This window comes from Lepus europaeus, chromosome 2, assembly GCF_033115175.1.
Source record: "Lepus europaeus isolate LE1 chromosome 2, mLepTim1.pri, whole genome shotgun sequence".
NCBI classification, from domain to species: domain Eukaryota; kingdom Metazoa; phylum Chordata; class Mammalia; order Lagomorpha; family Leporidae; genus Lepus; species Lepus europaeus.
The window spans coordinates 76489996-76515812 of NC_084828.1; the positions used below are offsets into that span (position 1 = coordinate 76489996).

Below are 25817 nucleotides of genomic sequence, written 5' to 3' on the forward strand. Positions count from 1 at the left end.
AATGTTAAGTCAGGTTTAGAAAAGAGGCCCTTGGGGCTCTGTTGTGGCACAGTAGGCTAAGCAGCTGTCTTCTACACTGGTTTCCCAGTCCTGGCTGTTCCACTTCCAATTCAGCTCCCTACTAATGTGCCTGGGAAAGAAGCAGCAGATGGCTCTGAGCCCCTGCACCCATGTGGGATACCTGAAGCTCCTGACTCTTGGCTTTGGCATGGCCCAGTCCCATTACTGCGGCCATCTGGGAGGTGAACCAACAGATGGAGGATCTCTCTCTCTGTCTTTCCCTCTCTTTCTCTCTGTATCTCTGCCTTTCAAACTAACAAAATAAATCTTATTTTTAAGAAAAGGGAACTTGCCAGTTTGAGATAATAGTGCAACATTCAGATACTAAGATCCAGGAGGCAGGAGCAGGCATTTAGCATAGTGGGTAAGACATCAGTTGGATACCTGCAATCCATGTCAGAGTGCCTGGATTTGGGTCCCAGCTTCGCTTCTGATCTAGTTTTCTGATAATCTGCACCCTGAGAGGCAGCAGGTGATGGCTCAACTAATTGGATCCCTGCTACCCACACAGGAGACCCAGACTTCTGGCTATTATTTTTTAGCCTGGCCCAGCCCGAGTTGTTGTGGGCATCTGGCAGTGAATTAGTGGATAGAAGATCTCCCTCTCTGCTTTCTGTGCCCCTCCCCTCAGACCTTTGCTTTGCTTTCTAAATAAATGAAAAAAAAAAAAAAAGTTTTTAAAAGGATCCAGTAGGCATTTAACAACATAAGACTAGTGCTTAGGAGATGCAAGAACTGAAAACATATCTTTAGAATTAAAAACAAACAAATTTCTATTCAGAGTGTTCAAGGCATTCCAAAATAGGTAGACGACAGACCTTGTGCTATCTTCAGAGTAACTCTTACTTTTATGTGCCTTCATGTTTAGCACAGTTGTTGTTGTTGTTGTTGTTGTTTTTTAAGATTTATTTATTTATTTGAAAGGCAGAGTTTCAGAGAGGCAAAGGAGAGAAAGAGAGGCATTCCATCCACTGGTTCACTCCCCAAATGGCCACAACACCCGCAACTGGGCCTATCCAAAGCCAGGAGCTAGGGAGCTTATTCCAGGTCTCCCAAGTGGATGCAGGGGCCCAAAGACTTGGGCCATCTTCTACTGCTTTCCCAGGTCATAGCAGAGAGCTGGATCAGAAAAGGAGCAGCTGAGACTTGAACCGGTACCCATATGGGAACTGACTTTACCCGCTACACCATAGTGCTGGCCCCTTTAGCAAAGTTTTAAGCACATAGGATACTCACAGAAAAATATTGCAGAGATCAGCACAGCTCCAGCCACTGAAGTCATTTGGGGAGTGAACCAGCAAATGGAAGACCTCTCTCTGTGTCTCTACCTCTCTCTGTAACTCTGACTTTCAAATAAATAAAATAAATCTTTAAAAAAATAAATTAAAAAAAAAAAAAAAGATAGCCACAAATGTTCTTACCTTAAATCTCTTGTCCTGTAATACTTTCTTGATGGCAACCAATTCTCCTGAATCACAAAGTTTCGCTTGATACACTACACCAAATGACCCATTTCCAATCACTTTAGTGTCTGTATAACTGACTTCTTGTGGCCTGTCTGGACCCTGCCCAGGAGTTGCCACCACTGTAGTTACCTTGCTGCCATCCTTGTCTCCTAAAGGAAGAAAGGGATTAAAAAAAAAAAAAAAAAAAACACAAAAATTAGAAGTGTACAAAGTTAAACTGAGGAAACTCCCCCAAACTACAAAGACCACCATATTCTTCACTACAAATAAATTTTTAAATAGTCATCTTAGTTTATCACATAAAATTATTTCAGTAATATGTTTCAATTACAAGCAATTTTTAAGCCACCATTTATTTAATCATTCTGTAGACCAGGCATCTTACTTAGTTTATATGTATAATTTTATTTAGTGAAAACAGGACCCCATGAAGAAGATGTTACCATATTAAAGGTAATGGAAAGAACTTTAAATTTCCCCAAGGTTGAAGAATGAATGGTAGATCCACCAGTGTTTGACCTTATCTTTCTACTTCTATCTGTCCTAGATCTTTCCTCAGAGCCTTATTTTACTTGAAAATAAAACATGTACCACTGAAAATATAGAAATATGCCAACTGCAATAAGACCATTTTATTAAGAATAACTCTGAGAGGTCAGATGAAGAAAAGAAATGTTAATTTGGGATCAACAGATACAAAATTTGAAAACAAAATCAAACCTATTTTGAATTCAGCCCCATTTACAATAAGTTTTATGGCTCTGAGATCTCTGCTCAATCATAGCCCTCTTGTGCCTCCCCTCCTAGTAGAAATCCTAAAAGCTCTCTTCAATTCAAGCTGAAGACCTACTGTGTGCTTAACTAGGCATAGCCCAGAATCACCATGTTCTCCGAATTCTTAAATTATTCTAAATTGCACTCCTAACTCCCTGGTTTTTAAAAGCATCATATTGTTCTCCTAGTGATTTCAGAATACACATAGACTCTAGAAGACTAAAATCATCTTAAAATAGCAGAAATAGCAGTTGTGCTTCCTACTTTATCTCTTCACTGACAAATCTAAAACCAATTTTCAGAATAAAGTAAGTCCTCAGGTTCACTGACTGAACTGTATATATTTCCTCTGCCATCCTTACCTAATTCATACTACCCCAGTAAAAGAAATATAATATTTTTGGAGTATTCTTCATCACCAAAAATTAAATTTTTAAATAAATTAATATCCAAAATATTGGTGGAACATTATATTACAGATTTATAACCATTTAAATTCATAGAAACATTAATATAAACAAAAGCCAATAAATAATGACTGAGATTTACTCTCCTGCTTATAAAACAATTTTCATAACAGATACAAAGAAATGATTTGATTCCTACAGGGGTGGAGAATGTCCTGCACCTGGGCCACACAAGACCCATGAAATTTGATCTGGCCCTGCCAAATTCAGTAAATCAGTAAATCTATGGCAGACTAACTTTGAAGTTGATAATTTTGTATGGTCTGCAAATGATATTATAAATATCCAATGGCCCTTGACAGAAAAAAATTTCCCCACCCCTGCATAGGTAATTTACAGGCAGTCATCATGGACAACTCTTGAACACATACACCTTGTTTCAAGGTAAAAATACCCAAGCAGGTAAGATTAAATTAGCACTAACCTGCTACTGCTTTAAAGAGTGCTGATTTTTTTTACATTACACGTTTTAAATGCATATAAACCCTAGCACAAACCAACACATACATAGCAGTTCCCAAAATTTCCAAATGCTCACTTTAAGTCTCATTTCCTAATAAAATACATCTCAGATACATTTACTAAAAATCTAGTTTAATCTAGAGCTCTAGTTTTTATGACTCAGCGGCCCCCCCAAAAATCCGTGTTAACCTTAACTATAATTTTCCAAGTTAACTATAAATCTTGGGGCCAGCGCTGTGGCGCAGTGAGTTAACGCCCTGGCCTGAAGCTCTGGCATCCTATATGGGCACCGGTTAGAGACCTGGCTGCTCCACTTCCGAACCAGCTCTCTGCTATGGCCTGGGAAAGCAGTAGAAGATGCCCAAGTCCTTGGGCTTCTGCATCTGCGTGGGATACGAGGGAAGAAGCACCTGGCTCCTGACTTTGGATCGGCACAGCTCCAGCCGCTGCGGGCAATTCGGAGTGAACCATCAGATGGAAGACCTCTTTCTCTCTCTCTCTGCCTCTCCTCTCTCTCTGTTTAACTCTGACTTTCAAATAAATAAGTAAATCTTAAAAACAAAAAACTATAAACCTTACGTTATTTTCTTATTCATCTGCAAAATAAATTTCTTTTTATCTGTTTTTAGTACTACTAAAGACAGAGCTTAATTTTGAGAACTTAAACTCAAAATGAACAAGCCCAGAAAGATTTCATTCGGAAACATTAAAATCCAAGGTATTGAATATATTCTTACAACCCAAAGGTCCCAAAGAAGACAAAAAGCTGGAGTGATTTCAAATACAATCTGACTCTTCCCTCTATCACTGAAGTCAAAACTCTATCACCAGAAAGTTTCAGGAACTATGAATTAATTTCACCGTACAAATTGCTTGCAAAATCTTACATGTCTAACTCACAAAACAGACCATCATTATCTTAATTAAGATAAATGAATAAATTGGAGATCGGCTGCTATACTCCACAATTTTATATGAAAACAAAAACTGGAGTATACCACAAAATTATGCTTTTCTACATTATGATTATATTTCAATAAAGAAAACAACTCACACCTTTGTGCTTGTTCAGTAAGAGAACATAAGCAATGTCAACATTTGGGAAGATTTTCTCTTCTTCCCCACTGAGGTTTATTTCTTTAAAAATCTTTAGAATCCAGGGACTGCAGAATAAGCCATGAAAGACATTCATTACAATCCTGGGATTTAGCATCTCTTCACTCCACATACTACCTAGTAAACCGAGAACACCTATCCCAACATTACAATTTGCAAATGGGAAATGAAATAATTCTGCTAAAATATTAACAGCAGAATAGAAACATAAAATGGGTCCTATGGATGCTATAACTGAAAGATTCTTCAGGCCTCTTTAAACTGAGGTTTGATTCCTTTCATCTTCTTGCACAAGGCAGGGGGCTATTACTATCTTAGCAAGAATTAAAACACTTCCTCTCCTCTCTTTCAAGCATAGAGAAGTTTCTTAGAACTCTTATGAACTACCATCTCTACTAACATGAAATGTCTAGGTATGCTTGGAGTAATGCTCTCAGGTTTTCTATAGAGCTCAAGCAACCTGGAATTTTTAGTCTGAAATCGTCAAGCTCTTCAGAGTGCTTCAGCTGCAACTGCTGAGCAGCAGGGTTTAAAATTAACACCAGAGATGACCTGGTATGAACATCAATAATGCCACACAGCAGTTAGCAGCTAATATACCAAGGGGGAAAAAAAATGTATGTCATCATTTAGCATTGTAATTAGCCTACTTACCAATAAGGTAACATTTGTATAAAACTGTATTGTTAAAAAACTTTCTGATTCATTGCTTCATCTAACACTTAAAACAAACAGAGATACATTGTTGTATCTACTACACAAAGACTAAGACAGATTAACTTAGGGTTTTGAGTAACAGATCATACAGTTTTAAGCAGCAGAATCTACATGCCTCATGCTGCCTCTACTGTTACTTTACTACTTTTCTACTACCACTGAAAGATGAACTTTTATGTATTTTTCCCACCTTTCCCCCAAAAAAGAGACAATGTTTCTGGTAATAATATTTAAAAATCACTTCCAGAGCAATAGGAGAATAAATGAATAATCTTTTAAAGTTTTCAGGCTTCAACTATTTACTCCTTAAAAGCAACAGAGCTATTTCCAAAGATACTTTGGCATCATTAGGTTTTAGAAACTTACCCCAAAGCAAAAACATGTGAAAAACAAAATTTTAAGTACTTGATTCTGTGACACCCAAATAATTTAAAATTTGCCATTAAACATTGGATTATTTTGGGAGCACTGCTTCAAGAGACCAAATCCTCATGTAAGACTAGAAGTCATAACAAATATGTCTCACTGAAAACAATGAACACTTTACCCAACACTAAATTTCCCAGAACACATGGACAGTGAATCTCACACTAACTATAAAACACCAGTCATTATAATAAAATTGGACTTCAAAAAATGTCATTGCCTCTGGTGCAATGACAGTATAGCAGTGGGAAATAACTCAGCTCCAGGCCTTCTTCATGGCCACAGCACTCCTGGGATTCTCTAGGAATTTCCTACTATAATTAGAAAATAGATTTAAATCCCCTACTCCTTATAATAGATAGATCTTAAATATATAAATGATAATAGACTCCTCATAGAGCAATGGACAAACAAAACAACTACTTCAAAAGTTAATAACTGCAGATATTTATGTGCAATATAGTATGTTATTTTAATACATGTATACAATGTATATTGATCTGAACAGGGCAATCAACATTTCCCCTTCTTTTACATTACTTTGTGATTGAAGGCTTCAAGCCTCTTTTATCTATTTTATATAATATATGCTAGGTTATCATCAACTATAGTCTTTTCCATTACATTGCATTATGAGCTTATTCCTTTGATCTGATTTGGAATCCACTATTCAAACTCCCTCCACCTGTCCTTACAACTCCCAGTCTCTAATAATCACCATTCTGTGTTCAGATTGAGGTATTTTTTAGCTTCCACATGTGAGGTAGAGCATGCAGTATTATGCCTTTCTGTGTCTAGCTTAAGTCACCTAACATGATCTTCAGTTCCATCCATTTTTGCTGTAGAAGACAGCCATTTTATTCTTTTCATGGTAGAATAATATTCCATTGTATATTGTACATATACCGCATTCTCTTTGTCCACTCATCTAATGATGGGCACTCTGCCTGATTCCATATCTTGATTATTGTCAACACTGCTGTAATAAATGTGATGGAGCAGAACTTCTTACCATACACAAAATAAACTCACAATAGATCAAAGACCTAAATGTGAAATCCAAACTATGAACATGCTAGGAGAAAATATAGGAGAAACACTTCAACACACTGGTATAAGTGGTTTTCTTTTTGGGAACAGATCCCAAAAGCACAGAAAACAAAAGAAAAACTAGACAATGGAATTATATCAAAATCAGAAGCTTCTGCACAGCAAAGGAAACAATCAACAGTGAACAGACATCCAATACAATGGGAGAAAATGTTTAGAGCTATCTGACAAGGGGTTAATATCCCAAATACATTAGGAACTTAAAAACTTAATGACAAAAAAGAAAAATCAATCCAGTTCAGAAATGGGCAAATGACCTGATCAGATCTCAAATTAAGAAAAAATGCTCAGTATCACTAGCCATCAGGGAAATACAAATCAAAACCACAATGAGATACCACCTCACCCCACCAGAATGCCTATAATAAAACAAACAAAAAAACAGAAAGTAACAAATGCTGGCAAAGGTGAGCAGAAAGAGGGTCTCATACACTCTTTGTGGGAATGTAAATTAGTACAGCCCCTGCAGCAAACAGTATTGAGATTTCATTAAAAACTAGAAATAGAAATGCCCTATGATTCAGCAATCTTACTACTAGGTATATATCCAAAAGACATGAAATCATTGTGTCAAAGAACAATAACTTTCTACTGAAGGCTGTTACATATAGAATATATATTTTACAGAGCTGGCATTGTGGTGTAGCAGGTAAAGCTGCTACCTGCAACACAAGCATCCCACATGGGCGCCAGTTTGCGTCCTGGCTGTTCCACTTCCCATCCAGCTCCCTGCTAATGTGCCCAAGAAAATGGCAAACGATGGCCCAAGTGTTTGGGCTCCTACATTCACGTGGGAGATCAGGAAGAAACTCCTGGGTCCTGGCTTCGGCCCAGTCCTGGCAGTTGTGACCATTTGGAGTGTGAACCAGTGGATGGAAGATGGATGGATCTTTCTCTCTCACATTTTGCCTTTCAAATAAATAAAATAAACCCCCACCCCCCAAAAAAGAAAGAAAGAACACATATTTTACAAAAGTCTTGGCAAATTTAAGCATATCCCAAAATGCTTTATGTAGCATAGTTATCAATCTCTCAAACACAGGGTTGTACCTGAAACAACATCTTGTGGTCTTATTTTCAGTCTTCTGAAGCTTTCTCCAGAACAATCTACCTTGAGTGAACAAATGTAGCAATATGACATATACCACATCCAAAGTGTTGAGTGAGTACCCAGAAATCAATGTGCCACTTTAAGGATGTTTAAATATTTGGGAGGTCTTTGGCACTGACATTCTAATTTTATATGAATGATAAATATCAAAGTTGAAAATACTCTTTTAACAAAGATAGTTAATTTGATGTTTCTTTTCTTTTAATCTTAAATTTTTAAGATTCAGATCTAAGAAAAAGCAAGAACTGAAATATTTTCTAATTTAGAGGCTTTTGTAAGATACAAATAAGCCACACTACTGAAAAAAAAACTCAGCAAAGTCATGCTACAATCCAAGAAATACCCTGGTGATTTGATGTAGAAAGATCAGTCTGCAATGAATGCCTCTATCAAATCTTCCTATACCCCAAGAATAACAACTCCATGTAGAAATAAGAGAGCTAAAATTCTGCAAGAGAAGCCCAAAGAAACCAGCATGCCTTCTGTAATTATGCAGAATATACAAAGCATTTTCAACCTGACAATAGTATTAGTAAGGAAAAATAGCACTATCGTTTCTTTATCATGTAGAAAAATAACAGATAGCTATTTTTAAAGAATATTTAACAGTAAGACAGTACTCTTTAAAAATATGATTATAGAGGCCGATGCTGTGGCAAAGCAGGAACACTCACCACCTGCAATGCCTGCATCCCATAAGAGTGCCAGTCTGAGTCCTGGCTGCTCCACTTCTGATCCAGCTCCCTGCTATGGCCTGGGAAAGCAGAAGAAGATGGCCCAAGTCCCTGGGCCCCTGCACCTGCGTGGGAGACCCGGAGGAAGCTCCTGGCTCCTGATCTGCTCAGCTCCAGCCGTTTCGACCATTTGGGGAATGAACCAGCGGATGGATGACCTCTCTCACTCTCTCTGCCTCTGTCTCCCTGTAACTGCCTTTCAAATAAATAAATAAATATTTTAAATTATATAAATTACTTAAAAAAACAAAAACCTTGTTGTCAGATAAGATTAAGATTGACAGATGGGAAGCACTGGCCACTATCAATTTTTCAGGATTTTAAAATCAGAGTTCAAACAACTATTTATTCTAAGCAACTACCTAAAGAACCTCTATTAAAGCCAGATGCTCTCTCCATAGTAAACAAAACTGCTAGAAACATGAGCACAACATAAAAATAAAGGTAATAAAGAGTGAGGCTCACAGAATCAGAATCAGACAAATTCTAGAATGAACTGTCATGAAACAGGGGCTCTATTCTATGATATGGAATCCTAGCTTGCAAGTGCAACTGCTCACATACCTTGGAGTAAATAAAACTTCAAAGAAAGAGAAAGGGGGCAAGCAGTTGTTGTGGCACCATGGTTAAAACACCACACAGAATGCCTGCATCCCATACTGGAGTGCCTGGGTTCAAGTTCTGCTCCAATTCAGATTCAGCTTTCTGAAAAGATGCACCTTGGGCAGCAGATGATGGTTCAAGCAGTTGGTTTCCTGCTACTCATTGAGTTCCAGGCTCCTGGCTTGTCTGGCTCAGCCCTAGCTATTGCAGACATGTTGGGAATGAACCAGCAAATAAAGAATCTCTCTCTCTCTCTATTCTTTAAAATACATGAAGATAATAAATAACGCTTAACAAGCCCATGCAGGAGGAGGGAAGAGGGCAGGTAACAATCTGAACAGCTGAATCAATCAAACCAACTTTAATGATCAACAGCATGGGGGAAAAAAAATTCAGGGTAATTTCTATGTAAACTTATGATATAAATTTTTTTTCTAATAAGTTCTTTTCTTTTAGATACTACTCATGTACAAATGATTCCACATGATTCTATCCAAGGGATTGCGAAAAACAAAAGAATTACTAAATATTCTACGGCGATGGAAAAAATAAACAAAAGGAGAAAGGGAAAACAAAACATATCATAGAGACTGGCTTTTGGAAATGTTTTCCCTGTATATCACACTTCTAGAAATGAACGGAAAAACATAGGGTGGCAGAGGACGGAGATAAACAAAGGTCTCCAGAGTTCTTTTCAAACACAGGAAGACACAATATTAATCCATAAAATCTCTCCCAAAAAAGCACCTAGAAAGAGACATAATTGGTGTAATGGTAAAAATATGGGCTTTGAAGTTGTATCAAGGTTTAAACCATGCATTCTACCACTTAATACCTGTAAAACAGAGAAACTGTTACTTCACAGGGCTATTGTGATGATTAAATAACATAGGTTAGTCAGTTACTTTTTAAAAAGTGAATGCTCAATAAATAATTAGTATAGACTGGAGATTCCACCTCATGAAGCCTCTACTTCATGACAAGAATAAGTCTGTTTTAAAATTTGTCAACTTTATGGTCCTCAGTTCCTCACTTTGTATTTCCTTTATAAATATAATTCAAAGATTTTCTCAACTTCAATTAATAGCATTGGGAACAGGAAAAAAAAAAAAAACATAATTCTGCTCCCCTATACCATTTTACCAATCTGTGCCCTACTAAGAGTGTGAGCCCTCACTTCATTAAGAGTTCTCAGGAAAATCAGATATTATCTCAATCACTTACAGTTCCCTAGTGCTTATTACTCAGCATAAGGAAGTATTCGGCAAGGCTGGTGCTGTGGTGTGGAGGGTTAAGCCAAAGCCTACAGTGCCAGCATCCCATATGGGCACAGGCTGCTCCACTTCCTATTCAGCTCTCTGCTGGTACACCTGAGAAAGCAGTGGAGGATGGCCCACGTCCCTGGGCCCTTGCAATCCACGTGGGAGACCTGGGGGAGTCTCCTGGCTCCTGGCACAACCCTGGCCATTGCAGCCATTTAAGGAGTGAACCAGTGGATGCAAGATCTCTGCCTCTCCTCCTCTGTAACTCTACCCACCTTTCAAGTAAGTAAATCTTAAAACAAAACAAAACAAAACAAAAACACACCTGTAGTGTGAATCAGAACCACCCAACGGCACTGTTAAAACCACCCAGATTGCAACTATAACAGGTCTCCTACACAGGATCTGATTCAGGAAGGTGGGGTGGGGCATGGGAATTTGATTTCCTAATTAGCAGGCAGGGAAAAAAAAAGTAAAGTACTCAGCACTCTCTTTGCTATTGAATTTATGTTAAGAATCATTCAAACAGAAAGAATGTTAAAATTTGACAAGTGACTGCTTCATGCAAACACGACAGTGCTTTTGCTTCTTCCTATGGTTGTCCTTGGTCAGGTAAAATCTGAGGGGATGAGGAATCTAGAAAAACTCTTTACAAGTAGTAGAACAGAATGGAGGACTTAATGAAAACATGCCAACAACAAGTAGCAAAAATAAATAACCCCATCTGACACATGTGTATTTGTTCACAAGCAAGAGAATTACTCTATTTTATAACCTTTCTCCAAACAATTCTGGTTTCTTTGGAGAATCAATATACAGCAATGAGTAGGAACTGGGCAAATGACATATCTCAGGTCTTAAGTGAATTTATAGCAAATATATATTAAGTATATTCCTTGAGAATCATTGTATAATTTACAAGCAACATTCACAATGGAAGTAAGTACAGCCTGAGAGGATTTACTAAATGACAATTCTGGATTTTGAGCCCCAGAAAGGTCAGTAGGACTCAAGAAACTATATGGGGAAATAAATAAATAGTTATACATTCAAAAAAAGATAAGAAACAAACTCCACAGGGGTCAGTGTTGTAAAGCAGCAGGTTAAGCCACTGTCGCAATGTGGCAATCCCATATCTGAGCACCAGTTCCAGACCCAGCTACCCAGCTCCCTTCTAACGCACCACACCCACTTGAGAGACCAGATGGAGTTCCAGGGTCCTGGCTTCAGCCTGATTCAGACTTGCCATTGTAGTCATTTGGGGAGTGAACCAGCAGATTGAAGATCTCTCTCTTCCTCTTCTCCCCCACTCCCCCAGCCTCCATCACTCTGCCTTTCAAATAAATATATCTTTTTTAAAAACTATATTTTAATATATTTAATACAAATGATTCTTAATTAAGTTCCACCATATTTTGAGAATCATAATATACTATAAAATTTATACAACAATTCTGTGACATACTCAAAATAATCATTTTTAAAATGAGAGAACCTAAGATACTCAAGGTTTTGATAATTTGCGCAAAGTAATTCCTTCAACAAAACATACACACAATATTCAAATCTGCCCATTTACTCCAAACACCTATGCCCTATTATATAACTTTGCTAAGGACCATGCCATAAACATCACCCAAGTGTTCAGGTCCTCAAATTAATCTTGTATTCAGCAAAACTGAAAATTTCAAGTATTTTACAAGATTCTGATTCAAATATCTATTAACTATCCAACTTTTTACTTTGAAATATCCATACTTCCTTTGAACTAATTTAATTTTTCTTCTAAAACCCAAACAATAAACCAAAAATTAGAATAAATCCTGTTAATTTTCAAGTCTGAACTTAAACATTATGTTACTTAAAATCTATGAACTGGAATCAAGCATATTTTCATCCAAGCAATAGTCTTATGAAAGAGAGAACCAACACCAAAACAGGAAAGTGAACAGAAGCTAAAAAAAAATAGCTAAAATTGCTAAGGATTATTTAGTAATATTGAAGACTACAACCGAAGTCGGTCATCCAATCCTAGTACACTTTCCAATGCCTATAAAAATGGAAATGACAAACCTTTTATACTCCAAAAGAAATCAATAAGTTAACAGCCCAATATAATCATATTTTCAATAAGAGTCCTTATACTTTTTAAAATAAATCGCAGATACCTTTTAAAATAAAACTGTTTCATTTTACTTGAGATATAAGGCTATCTGAGAGGCAATCATCTAAATGAGTAAAAGGAGAGACAGAATTCCCCTGAGGAAAATCAAATCAGTAAACTGATAGCAAACATTTGAACAAATTTGTTAGAATACAAAGCAATAATCCACTACTTGAAAACAACTGCTACTTTTGCAGGACTAGAAGGAATACTTCCTGCTTTGTTTTTTCATGGGGAGGGGGTTGAAGTCGGCTTATTCTAAATATGAAACATACTGGGAAGTGAAAAAATAGGGGAGCATCATTATAAAAGAGGAATATGAAGAAAAAATTCCTCCACTCATACAATAGTTTTAGGAAACTCCTATTAATTTAGCTAAAGTGCAATATTTTACCTTTCATAAATTCAAGAAACATATTGCTTAAAAATAATTGAATTTATTAAAGAGAAATATTCTAAATATATATATATATAAAGCTATTTAAGTATTGCTGGGGGCTGCTGTTCAACATCATGCTGTTCAACATGATGAAAATTTTCAACTCTCAAATAGTTTGTTCAAAAACACCAAAGTAGCCAGCACCAGTTCTGACCAACACCAGGATTGCATCACTTTAATATTATCACCTTTTGTCTGTTGTATCAGGGATCATTCACACGTTACACTCTCCACACACTCCTTTACCTCAACCATTAAATCTACCCCAAGCAACTTCTTTTTCAAACCTACATCCCAGATTTACTCTACCTTTGTTCCTTCAAATCTCAGCTACTTAAGGAAATTCACTCTTCCTCTTCCCTACTATCTTCATTATTATAAAGTTGTTAGGAGGGGCCGGTGCTGCAGCTCAATAGGCTAATCCTCCGCCTGTGGCACTGGCACAGCGGGTTCTAGTCCCGGTGGGGCGCCAGATTCTGTCCCAGTTGCTCTTCTTCCAGTCCCGCTCTCTGCTGTGGCCAGGGAGTGCAGTGGAGGATGGCCCGGGTGCTTGGGCCCTGCACCCACATCCAGGAGAAGCACCTGGCTCCTGGCTTCAGATCAGCGCAGCGCGCCAACCGCAGTGGCCATTGGAGGGTGAACCAACGGTAAAGGAAGACCTTTCTCTCTGTCTCTCTCACTATCCAATCTGCCTGTTAAAAAAATAAAATAAAATAAAAATAAAAATTAAAAAAAATAAAGTTGTTAGGAGGTATCCTATCTCTATAACAACAGCTTAACAAGATAAACTAAGATTTTAGGTGTATCTCCCCTACTCTCATTAAACAGAAAAGCTTTAGTGGATAAACAGATTGTATTTGTATTCTAACTTAGAACATATTTTTCAACAGTTAAAAAGCAATCTTAACCATAGCTGGTAAGCAAAGGATAGCACTTCCACTATGTACCAATCACTCTGTACCAATATTAAGAGAAAATAATGCCATCTCCTGTAAAGCCCTCAAAAGTACCCAGAAAGGCCAGTTAGACTCCCACAAATCTCCACTCCTTAGCTCCCTCTGATTAAATCCCTTTATCAATCTATTACCAGCATTCTGGATAATTTTTCAAAACTAATCCTCATTTTTTAAAAAAATTTTGTTTAATTACTATTCCTGCAAATTTTTATTTACTCTTTATAATTTGTCACTGTAAACAGAGACATTTAAGCTAATCATAGCTTAATTATTAAGCTGTTAAAGGGTAGCCTAACCATTTTAATATTATGCATTTATAAAAGTTTCTATTGGGGCCAGCGCTGTGGCACAGCAGGTTAAAGTCCCAGCCTGAAGCGCCAGCATCCCATATGGAATCCCAATGAGTCCCAGCTGCTCCACTTCCAATCCAGCGCCCTTGCTAATGCTCCTGAGAAAGCAGCGGAAGATGGCCCAAGTCCTTGGGCCCCTGCACCCAAGTGGGAGATCAGGAAGAGGCTCCTGGCTCAGCCAGGTATGTGATTAACTCTTGGTTAGATTAATACCATTATTATTTCCCAAGAATATTCTGTGGGAATAATAAATATTAATGAATTAAAAGTATTCAAAACATATGGAGGGTTCTTTATGAATAACCTTATAATATATGCAAAGTACTGCACTAAATGCTTTGTATTACATTTTATACATTTAATTTAAGAAAATGAATACTTCTTATATATGAAGAAACCGAGGCACAGCTCAGTAATTTGACCAAGGTAACAGGTAGTAAATGGTAAATTCAGAATCTGAATTAAACTGACTTACAGGGCCGGCACTGTGGCATAGCGGGTAAAGCTGCCACCTGCAGTACTGACATCTGATATAAGCTCCGTTTCAAGTCCTGACTGCTCCACTTCGGATCCAGCTCTTTGCTATGGCCTGGGAAAGCAGTAGAAGATGGCCCCAGTGCTTGGGTCCCCGCACTGCACCTGCATGGGAGACCTAGAAAAAGCTCCTGGCTTCGGATCGGCTCAGCTCTGGTCGTTGTAGCCAATTCAGGAATGAACCAGCAGATGGAATACCTCTCTGTGGCTCTACCTCTCTCTATAACTCTTTCAAATAAATAAAGTAAATCTGTAAAAAAATTCCTATGGAAAAATGTATTCTAAATTCCCAAATAATTGATGAACTTCCTTATAAAATATAATCTGTTTATCAGCCAAAGTTTTTCTGTATAATTGAGGAGGAGGGGAAAATACACCTAACATTAGAATTTAACTTTTTTTTTTATTTGACAGAGAGAGACAGTGAGAGAGACAGAGAAAAAGGTCTTCCTTCCGTTGGTTCACACCCCAAATGGCCACTACCACCAGAACTACGCGGATCCAAAGTCAGGAGCCAGGTGCTTCTTCCTGGTCTCCCATGCAGGTGCAGGGGCCCAAGCACTTTGGCCATCCTCCACTGCCTCCTGGGCCACAGCAGAGAGCGGGACTGGAAGAGGATCAACCGGGACTAGAACCTGGCGCCCATACAGGATGCTGGCGCCGCAGGCAGAGGATTAACCAAGTGAGCCACGGTGCCGGTCCCTACAATTTAACTTAAAAAAAAAAAAAATTATGTATTTGAAAGGCAGAGTTACAGAGAGACAAGCAGAGAAAGAGAGGTCTTCCGCCTGCTTGTTCACTTCCTAAATGGCTGCAATGACCGGGACTGGACCAGGCCAAAAACCAGGAGCCAGGAGCTTCTCCCAGGTCTCCCAAGTTGGTGCAGAGGCCCAAGCACTTGGGCAGCTTCTGCTGCTATTCCAGGCACATTAGCAGGGAGCTGGATCAGAAGTACAGCAGCAGGGACTCAAATGGGCACCCATATAGGATGCCAGCACTGCAGGCGGTGGCTTGACCCTCTATGACACTGGCCCCACAATTTAACTTTTTAAACAATAACTACAAAGACAGAGTACCTCCTAACAACTTTAAAATTATCTCTTTAACTCTGGAAAATAAAACAGCCCGATAATAAGAGATCAGTCATAATTTCATTTCTACAAGATATACCATACATTTTTCAACAATGATTAATTTTTAATTTACAACTACATGAGTGCTATGTTTATAGTTAACAAGGAAATATCTATAGGAAAATAAATAATTGTCACAATTTATTCTAATACCTGGATTCAAATTCATATTAAGTTTTAAATTTGCATCAATCTTCCTGCCTCTAAAACCTGGCTTATCATTTCTCCAAACCCCTCCCCATCACAGACTTTAAGAGAACCCAGCAATAATTCAAATAGGTAAGTCCAAGTATACCATTTCTCCGTACCAAACTTGCTAGTAGAGATGCTAACTAGGATCTATTAAATGAAGGCCACTGAAAAGACACATTCCTACATTCACAGTGGATCTACAATAGGACTTGGTTCCACTGCTGCTGCCTATCAGGTTTGGCTGGATCCTCTTGTTACTGGGTCATGGTAAAACACCCTAGGAGATCCATACCAGAGAAAAGTATCTCCCACACTGCTTACTCATAACTTGAAGTGTCCCAAGAAGGACATAAAGCTAAGAGACAATTCCTCTTAAAATAGAACTCTATCTGTGGGAAATACCTACATCCATAGCCTGTTTTCAGGTGGTATTTATCATCTCCTACCATTATCTACTTAACTTAATGATTAACTAGAATTAAGACCAGCGCAAGCCTGCTAAGCGTCTGCTGGCTAAGCCCATTTATATCTCTGCAGAAGCATTAGAACACATACTCATTAAAAAAGAAAGTCAGTGAAAAAATAAAAAAGAGATGTAACCTTACACTTAAGTATTTGCATTTTAGTCAGTCACTTGTATGACTTTATTATAAAATATTACTTTTATTTATGCTATGTACATCACTTGTGTTTTGTTGTTAAGTATTCTCTAATGTTAGTAGGCTGACTGACAGAAAGTGCAGGCCATATTAGTAGCACTAAGTCTAATTAAATGACTGATAATACATAGTCACTGCAACTCAAGAAGATCCACCATCTCCCCCATACTGGCTATATAGAAAAAAAATCAGATAAATACTTTAACTACTTTAGCTACCGAATATTTTAAATGTAACTGAAGTTAATGAGAAGTCAATGGCCTCTAATTAATTATTCATAAAATGAGACATATTTGCCATGCTATGCTTAGAAAACTATGATCAGTGAAAAAAATTTTGTCATGTAAACAGAAAAACTGAAATTAATCAGTATCACTATTCTTTCTCTTCCAGTAACAACAAAAAAGAAAATTGTTTTTACTGACAACTGTCCGTAACATTCTTCAATATGGTAAAGGTGGGCCATGAAAATGCCATAGGCAGTTGTAGAGAGAGAGCATGGTAGAGAAGGAAAGATCTACCCTTAATATTTTTCACTCAAGAAAGTTCGTAATATATAATCTGTAAGACCATAATCTTGCAGGTTAGTCTATTAAGTAGAAGAAATAAATAGAAGCCCAGAAAAGTGGAACAAACTCCTGATTTGATGCTCAAACAGATCTTCAAAAAGACTGCAATCAACTACAGGCACCTCCCTCTTTACCTCACTATCACACCCATCAGGCTACAAAAAAGTGGGTTAAAAACAACAGCCACATTAGGAGAAAAATAAAAGATTAAGAATAGAATGAAAAAGAAGAATTCACTGATAAGTATTATATAAAAATAAAAGATGTGACAAAAATAATGCAGGAAAAACATACAAAGCCAAACCAAAAAGTATAACTGGGAGAAAATCTAAGGAGGAAAAAAAAAATTCCTTCTGAGAATATAGCACTACAGAAGAACTTAAGAATATGAAATAAGTAAAACAAGAGTCCAAAAATAAAGTGATAAAACAGATTTAAAAAAGGATACTGCTGGTGTTTATATTAGTTTCTTTTGGCTGTCGTAATTAATTTCCACAAACCAGGTGGCTTAAAGTAACAAATTACTATTCTCAGTCCTAAAAACTAGAAATCCAAAATCAAGATGTTGACAGGGTTGCATTCTCTCAGGAAGCACTAGGAGAGAATCCAATCCTTCCCTCGTCTAGCTGTGGGTAGCTGGTAGTATTACTTGAATTGTGTCCTTGTGGCTTCATAATCCAAATCTCTGGTTCTACGTTCAGATCTCTCCACTGTGTCTGTTGTCTTCTATGTATCTCTTGTAAGGACACTTGTCAATGGATTTAGGTCTCATCCAAACAACCTAGAATGATCTTATTCCAAGAATCTTAGGTTAATTAAAATCTGCAAAAACTCTTTTTCCAAATAAATCTGCAGGGATTGGATCACAGATATTGTTAGGGACTGAATCCTGTACCCTCTCCAAAATAAACAAGTTGAAGCAATAAGCCCCATTATGATGGTATCAGGATTGGGGTCTTTGGCAATTAAGTTTAGGTGAGGTCATGAGGGTGGGGCTCCCATGAAGGGTTTAATGCCCTTGCAAGAGGAAGAGATACCAGAGTGTCTCCACTACGTGAGGATACAGTGAGAAGGCAGCCATCTAAAAGCCAGAGGTGCTTCACCAAGAACTGAATTTGCCAGCACCTTGATCTTGGGCCTTCCCAGCCTTCAAAACTAAAAACTTCTGTTTTAAGCCACCCAAGTCTATGATATTCTGTTACAGTAGCCAGAGCTACCACAGTTCTCAATTTATTTTTTAGCTTAGCAAGACAATCACAAATCTAATAAGTTAGAAACAGGAAAAAAATATGATAAAAAAATCAATGGAGGGGAGAAGAGGAAATCACAGCGAATTTAATCAAGAGATTAACTGATAAAGATGAGAAATGTAGAGAAGAAAGATGATTCAACACAAGAATAATTATTGTTGGAAGTCTGAATTCTATAAATAAATAGAAAAGTACCAAAAGAGACAAATTTCCTTAAAATTGAGAGAAATGTTGTCTACAGGACAAAAAAGTACTATATGCCAAAAAGGAGAGACTCACAATGAAAAAAGTATCCTTGTTAAACTTAAGGAGAAAAAAGAGTCTCCCAGGCATCAGAATGAGAAAAAAAGACACCTAAAAGGTTGGGTGGGGCACAACAGGCAGGAAATGTTTATGAGAAAAACCAATATGCTATTTTTTAAAAAAACAAAAAAAAGCAGGTCAATCTCTTAGAATGTTATTGTTTGCTTTATGACCTTGGGGACATAAAGAAACCTCTTCTAGGCTTCAGTTTCCCTATCTATAAACTGAAAAGACTGTACAAATACAAATTTTAGGTGCATTTCTGCCTTGAGAGTACATGATTTCATGGCAGCCAAATGAACATGATAAATTGAAAACATGAGTTTTAAGCCTAGTTTTCACCTTTCAACTTTCAACTTTAAGTTAACCATTAATATACCTACCACATTTCACTAACAGATTGCAAACACAACCAAATTCTAACGATGATTTGACCTCAGATTTTTTTATTTTACAATGGTGTAAAAGTGAGAAGTATTCAGTAGAAACTGTACTTCCAACTGTGAATTCTGATCTTTTCCTGGGCTAGAAAAAAGTGGTATGTAGTAGGATACTCTCTTGTGAGGTTTGGCAGTGGCAGAGAGCCGCAGTTCCCAGCCAGTCATGCAATCACAAGGGTAAAGGATCCTGCTATACAATACACTGTGTATGCATGTGTGTGTGTGTTTAAGCTTTATTTATTTATTTGAAAGGCAGAGTTACAGAGAGGCAGAGAAAGAGAGAGGTCTTTGACCTACTGGCTCACTCTCCAGATGACCGCAACGGAGTGAGCTAGGCCGATCCAAAACCAGGAGCTAGGAGTTTCCTCTGGGTCTCCCACATGGTTTCAGGGGCCCAAGGACTTGGGGCCATCTTCTACTGCTTTCCCAGGCCACAGCAGAGAGCTGGATAGGAAGTGGAGCAGCCAGGACCAGAACCGGCGGCCATGTGGAATGCTGGAACTGCAGGCGGCAGCTTTACCTGCTGCACCACAGCACCAGCCCTATACTGTGTTGTTAAGCCAGAACATTCAACAGGTTAGGCATACTAAGTGCATTTTCGATTTAATATGTTCAATTTATGATATAATTATTGGGAAGTTAAGTAACCCTTTTTTAAGTTCACAAGCATCTGCTATTTTAAAAATAAACACCCAAGGTTAACAAAGGGTATAACAAAACTAGGCATTCAAAATACAATTTTTTAAAATTAAAGCCTTAAAATTATTCACAAATATTCAGCAATAGTGGTAGTTGGGAAAAAGTCACTGAGTAAAGGAGAATTTTGTTAGGAGCATTGGGCACAAGCCCTGAGAAAGATAAGGAGTGTGAGGCAGGCACTGTGGCATAAAAGATTAAGCTTCCACCTACAGTGCTGGCATTCCATATGTGTGCCAGTTTGAGTCCCGGCTGCTCCACTTCTGATGCAGCTCCCTGCTAATGCACCTGGGAAAGCAGCAGAGGATGGCCCAAGTGCTTGAACCCCTGCATCCATGTGGGAGATCCAGAAGAAGCTCCTGGTTTTGGATAGGCCCAGCTCCAGCCATGTGGCCATTTGGAGAGTGAACCAGTAGATGGAACATTCTCTCTCTCTGTATCTCTGCCTTTCAAATAAATAAATAAATCTTGAGAGAGAGAGAGAGAGAGAGAGAGAGAAAAGGTGTGAAAGAAAAACAAAAGTGGTTTAGTCCCTGGTCATGGTTTTCAAAATATGAGAATCTGTTATTGCAAAGGCATCTAGAATCCATATACAAACCAACCACTGCCAAACAGAGAAGCGAAAAAAACTTCATATCCAAAATAGATGCATATATAAATTTTCAACAGGAGATCAATAGAGACTGATGTTATCCAGTACAAGAGTCACCATGTGAAGTTATTAAGCACTTGAAAATGGCTAATCTGAATTGAGACGTGCTGTGATGCATACCAGACTTTGAGGATCTAGTCAGGAAAAGGAATGTAAAATATCTTGATGTAAGTTTTATATGGATTACATGTTGAAATATTATACTCATATATTTGGTTGAAGAACAATATTAAAATTAGTTTTATCTATTTCATTTTTTAAGCAGCTACTGGAAGAAAAAAAATTTTTTTATTTGAAAGGCAGAGTTATAGAGAGAGAAAAGGAAAGACAGAAAGAGATCTGGTTCACTCGGCAAATGGCTGCCAACAGCTGGAGCTGGGCCAGGCTGAAACCAGGAGCTGGGAACTTCATCCAGGTCTCCCACATGGCAGGAAGGGGCCCAAGCACTTGGGCCATCTTCTACTGTGTCTCCTAAGCCATTACCAGAGAGCTGGATTGGAAGTGGAGCAGCTGGGACATGAACTGGAGCCCATATGAGATATTGGCATCACAGGCCACAACTTTACCAGCTATACCACAACTCCGGCCCCCTGCATTCCTTTAATCTCTATGTCTATCCTTACATAAGTATCACACTGCTTGATTACTATAGCTTTAGTAAATTCTGAAATGGAGAAATCAGAGACTTCCAAGTCTATTCTTCTCATTTGAATTTTCAGAGTCAGTTATGGGCTGTACTGGATGTACTAACTTCTACCCTTGAGTACCTAATAATGTGACTTTATTTAGAAGGTCTTTATGGGAGTAATTGAGTCAATATGAGGTCATTTAGGTGGCCTCTAATCCTATACAATTAGTGTCCTTGTATAAAGAGAGAATTTTAAGCACAGACACACAGAGAGAAGATGATATAATAAGACACAGGAAAAAGACATCGAAGTGACCATAGTGATATACAAGACAACTAATGCCAAGGATTGTTCACAAACATCAGGAGGCAAGGGAAGATTATTCCCTACACTGATTCAGGTGTGGTTTGAGTGTGTTCTACAAAGGGTTGATATATGGGAGGTGTGGCACTTACTATGGTAATGTTAGGAGATGGTGTGGACCTTTTAAGAGGCGGGATTTAGTGGGAAGTTTTTAGGTTACTGGGAGAGCTGCCCTCAGAAGAAATTAAGGTAGTTCTTGTGGGAGCACCTAACCTGTCATGAGAGTAAACATAAGAGCAAGCCCAATCACTGATATACTCTCTAGCTTCTTGATTCACAAGCTTATCTCTCTTTTACACATGCACATACCATTGCCATCTAAATGAGGTAAATGCAGCCAATGAGGTCCCTTGCACAAGCCTGCACAATGCTATCTGGACTCTGAGCCTCCCAATCTATGAGCTGAATAAGCCTCCTTTCTCTAAAGTTAGCCTGCCTAGAATACTTCATTATAGCAATGAAAAACTAACCAATACAGGGAGATACCAAAAAATTCATGGAAAAAAATTTTAAGTGAGGGTTTTTTGATGCAATTTTTTAAACCCATGCATGTTTTTTTCATAACATTGCAGCAAAATAAACTCTTACTTTTATTCCATTTTTTCAAGAATTTTTTGAAGTATCCTTGATCATTCCTTGTACATAGTTATCACAGAGTACGCACTCTGACCAACTCCTTGATTGTCGACTTCTACTTTCTGGATCTGTGGAACAATAAATTTCTGTACTTTGAGGGCAGCTAGCTTTTAGTAATTTGTTACAGCAGCCTTAGGAAACTAATACAGAGTTCCACTTAATCAACTTCTGTAAAAGGCAATTAAATTTTGATAAGTCACTAAGTCTGTTTATCAATTAGAAGAACACTGCTATCTAAATAATACTGAGTCTTCCAATCCATAAACATGGAATGTATTTCTATTAAGGTCTTCTTTAATTTTTTAATAAGTATTTTATAATTTCTGAAGTACATTTTACATTCTTTTTTTTTTTTTTAACTTATTGATTTGAGAGGCAGAGAGAGCAAGAGCAAAGCTGAGGATTCTCATCCGCTCATTCATTCCCCAAATGTCCACAACAGCCAGAGGGTCAAAGCCAGGAGCCAGAACTTAACATGAGTGGCAGGAATCCAACTATTTGAGCCATCTCTGTTGCCTTCCAGGGCCCACCACATTAAAAAGAAGCTAGAATCAGGAGTAGAGCTGGGAATTAAAGCAGGTACTCCAATATGGGATGGATCCTATCAGGCATCTTAACTGCTAGGCCAAATAAAAATGTATTTTGCTAAATTTATCCCTACATATTTTACTGCTTTTCATGCTATGGTAAGTAGAATTGCTTCCTTAATTTCATTTTCCATTCTTCATTTTTATTTTGCTCACTTCTGTACAGAAATAAAATTTATACATTTATCCTTACCTTGCTCCTAATATTTGGAGGAAAATATCTAGTCTTTCACCATTAAGTTTTAGCTTAGGATGTTTTCATAGATGTTCCTTATCAGAGTATCTTTCCCTAGTTTAATGAGTATTTTTTATCATGAATAGAATATACTTTTAAAAGTCCCTGTATTCTACATAATGTGAAGCTTACTGATATTCTGTGATGTACTGAATTACTTAAACTGGTATTAGGACAATTTACCAAAAAAGCTTTAGTTTTTCTTTTTATACAGCAGAACAATATAAACACCAGTTTAACAATTCACAAGATATGTTCACTAAGAATATTTACATTTTCAAACTAATTTTGATCCCTGGTCTTTGCTGTTGTCAGGATGTCACCAATTAAAGTATCCTAAGGGAAGAGGTACTATGGTTCATTAAATTACTAAATGATTCTGAGAACAAAAATTTAATTAAAGAAACAAATTTATACCGTCCAGCAATTTTAGGAAAAGGAAATGGTCACAGAGATCAAATTTATAGTTATATATAGTTATATAGTTAGACACACACACATAGAGAGATCTTCCATCTGCTGGTTAACTCCCCAAACATCTGGGAGGATCAGGGCTGGGCCAGACCGAAGCCAGGAGTGAGGAGCTTCTTAGGGGTCTCCCATGTGGGTGCAGCCACCCAGGTAGTTGGGCTTTCACTGCTTTCCCAGGCACATTAGCAGGGAGCTGGACTGGAAGTGGAACAACCAGGACTAGACCCAGTGCCCATATGGGATCTAGAACTGCAGGCTGCCGCTTAACTTGCTGCACCACAGTGCTGGCCCTGATAGCAATAAATTTTTACAATCACTGTCAGATGCATTTACAAGGTCCTAAACAAAGAAACAGAATTACTAAAACTCATCTGCCTTAGCTGACAAAACCTAACTCTGTGGTAACTCAGCTAGATAGCAATTTCTATCAGTGCACTAAATAATTAACATCTCAATATCCTGTTTTCTAAACAAACATGTGAAATGCTAAATATACAGTAGTTTAGAAATAATCCCTATTCACTAGCAATTGCTTAAAGCAAACGAGGAACTGCTTAGCTTTTATTCAGAGTATTACCCAAAAGAACCCCTATTTATCCACCTGGCCTACCCAGACTTAATTTTAAAAACAGACAAGAATTTCTTACACTTTAAATGCTTTCACCATCATTTGGAAAAAAACGTCAAATTAAGCAATGTGTTTCTCTATCCAAAAGTTCTGTGACAAGCATTAGAAAGGGTAAGCCATATTAAAGAATTTATACTCTAGAGAGAGAACTCAAATAAACCTTAAATTAAGAAACAATTAGAAACAGGGGTCAATGCTGTGCCACAGCCAAATATGAGCAGCGGTCAGAGTCCCAGCTGCTCCACTCTGATCCAGCTTCCTACTAATGTATGTGGGAAAGCTGGGAAAGTGGTGAAAGATAGCCCAAATGCACGGGCCCCTGGAGTTCCAGGTTCCTGGCTTCAGCCTGACCTAACTCCAGTGGCCACTTGAGGAGCAAACCAGTAGATGGAAGATTCACTCATACTTATTCTCTCTTCTCTTTCTCTCTCTCTCTTTCTCTCTCCCCTCCCTCTCTCCCTCCCTCATTCCCCCTTTCCTCTCCACCTCTATGTAACTCTGCCTTTCAAATAAATAAATCTTGAAAAAAAAAGAAATAAATGATTCAAAATATATAAGCAAACAGTATATAATGTATCATATGCAAAGGTATGAAATATTTTATAAAGCACTTTTGCTCTTCTTTCAACTATTTTATGCTGTTGATTTTAGAAATCACTGAACATGCAGAAGCATTCAGATTTTTTACAGTTAATGTTGTTTAACTGATGACTATTCTAGGTCTGTAACTGAACTTCCTTATGTAAATCTGCCCCTGCCAGAAAGCATCAACAATGACAGAAGCAGTGCAGGTATGCAGTTAACTCTTGGTTAGGTTAATACCATTATTATTTCCCAAGAATATCCTGCAGGAATAATAAGTATTAATAAATTAAAAGTATTCAAAACATATGGAGGGCTCTTTATGAATAATCTTATAATATAAAGTACTGCACTAAATGCTTTGTATTACATTTTTTTTTTTTTTTTTAGATTTAGTTGTATTTATTTTTCTTGACAGAGTTAGTGAGAGAGACAGAGAGAAAGGTCTTCCTTCCGTTGGTTCACCCCTCAAGTGGCCGCCATGGTGGGTGCTATGCCTATCTGAAGCCAGGTGCCAGGTGCTTCCTCCTGGTCTCCCATGCAAGCGCAGGGCCCAAGCACTTGGGCCATCCTCCACTGCACTCCCAGGCCATAGCAGAGAGCTGGACTGGAAGAGGAGCAACCAGGACTAGAACTGGCGCCCATATGGGATGCCAGTGCGGCAGGCAGAGGATTAACCTAGTGAGCCACGGCGCTGGCCCCTGTATTACATTTTATACATTTAAGAAAATGAGTACTTCTTATATATGAGGAAACCAAGGCACAGCTCATTAATTTGTCCAAGATCACAGGTATTAAATGGTAAATTCAGAATCTGAATTAAACTGACTTACAGGGCCGGCACTGTGGCATAGCGGGTAAAGCTGCTGCCTGCAGTGTTGGCATCTGATATAGGCACCATTTCAAGTCCTGAATGCTCCACTTCCCATCTAGCTCATCGCTATGGCCTGGTAAAGCAGTAGAAAATGGCCCTAGTGCTTGGGTTCCTGCACCTGCATGGGAGACCTAGAAAAAGCTCCTGGCTCCTGGCTTCGGATAGGT

At 38.0% G+C, this 25817-nt stretch overlaps 1 protein-coding gene across 1 annotated transcript in view; it reads right to left on the reverse strand.

Annotated features, from left to right (window-relative positions):
• The window catches only part of GSK3B (glycogen synthase kinase 3 beta), a 233731-nt gene that overhangs the window by 149594 nt on the left and 58320 nt on the right, over positions 1-25817 (reverse strand). Inside the window, exon 2 of the mRNA XM_062208662.1 lies at positions 1482-1675. Coding sequence (XP_062064646.1) covers positions 1482-1675 — 194 coding nt within the window. The remainder of the gene's footprint in view (positions 1-1481; positions 1676-25817) is intronic.